Below are 1,341 nucleotides of genomic sequence, written 5' to 3' on the forward strand. Positions count from 1 at the left end.
GAATACTCCTGCAACGTCTGAGTCGATCCGTCTCTAGCTCGTGGAACAGATTCTGAAGACCAAGCTGTTGCCTAACTTCTTCCTGAGGAGGTGAGCAGGACATATTCAAAATGTACAAATATATCGTCTCAACATCACCTTTCTATTGTGATACAGGACCAAGCAGACCATTCAGGATCAGGTATGCGATCAGCTCGGTTGTGAAATACTAGAAATCCTGACATACCTGTCTAATAGCTGCCGGAAAAGGATGACCAAGTAGTATTCTGTCCGCTGACCAACATGCAGATTCAAGTTTATAAGCACATACTAAGCACCAATGCCGTCCAAAACATGATAAGGAGGGACGAACGATGTGATTGTGGCTCACGGAAACCGTACAGAATCGTCTGACACGCATTGATTCCGCTCATGCTGATACTGCTTTCAGGCGGAAGAAGTGCTGTCATCCATTTAAGAAGGGCAACTTATTCAGATAGTTGATAACGCTGATCAACATCTCGAATCACTTGGCTCTGATTCTGCCCTGTGAGGCTTTTCCTTTGAACTATTCGATTAGGAAATACTCACGACCCGCATCAGCCCCAACGGACACCCAAGAACAGGTAATGCCTCAATACCCGACGAGTACAGCTGTGTCTCACTATTCTGGTATGCAGACGATCCGCCGTCGAGAACTATCGAGGATCGTCTTCGGCGAGGGCTCTGCACCTAAGTACGGTCCCGCAATGCTCGTTCCGGAATTCTGCGGAAAGTGGCTAGTGCATTCAGTGTCTACGCCGAGCAGTCGTATGCAAACATTGACACGCCATTCCAGATTCTAGGATCTTTGTTAGAAGATTGGAGAAAGGATCCTTTGAACAAGGTTTTGATCTTCACCAAATCTGTTAAGTTATTGGATATGCTTGACTTCCATTTGAGATCACGGAGTCAGTTCATCCTCATGTACGCTTTGAACTACCCTCTCACCTGCAGCATATATCCATCAGGTATTGAGTTTATCAAATTGGACGGATCTACCAAACCGTCTGATCGTACGTAATCGTCTATCCTCTATGCGCGTCCAAGCCTTGCTTATTTCTGATGATCAGGAATGTCGCTTATTGACAAGTTCCACGAAGATCCTGATGTATTCGTATTCTTGATCTCGACCTTAGCCGGTGGAACGGGATTGAACTTGACAGGGGCAAACAAAGTAGTGATCTTCGGTAAGTCCCTTTGTTCATCTCGACTATGATTGTAATTTACGAACGCCATGGCAGATCCGAATCGGAGTAAGCAAACATTTATCACTTCGGCCTGTGCGTGCGACACTTACCAGTTTCTCAAAGACCCAGCGCA

General features: G+C 45.9%; 1 protein-coding gene across 1 annotated transcript; it reads left to right on the top strand.

Annotated features, from left to right (window-relative positions):
* Nucleotides 1-426: 426 nt before the first annotated feature.
* On the top strand, nucleotides 427-920 carry LAESUDRAFT_733121 (uncharacterized protein; the record flags this gene model as incomplete). The annotated part of the gene is made up of 2 exons (XM_040910393.1): nucleotides 427-515; nucleotides 571-920. A coding segment is annotated over one exon (189 nt), but the record flags the coding sequence as incomplete, so codon positions are not given.
* Between the last annotated feature and the right edge of the window lie 421 nt (nucleotides 921-1,341).

The sequence above is a fragment of the Laetiporus sulphureus genome (genome assembly GCF_001632365.1).
Source record: "Laetiporus sulphureus 93-53 unplaced genomic scaffold LAESUscaffold_321, whole genome shotgun sequence".
In the NCBI taxonomy this organism is placed as follows: domain Eukaryota; kingdom Fungi; phylum Basidiomycota; class Agaricomycetes; order Polyporales; family Laetiporaceae; genus Laetiporus; species Laetiporus sulphureus.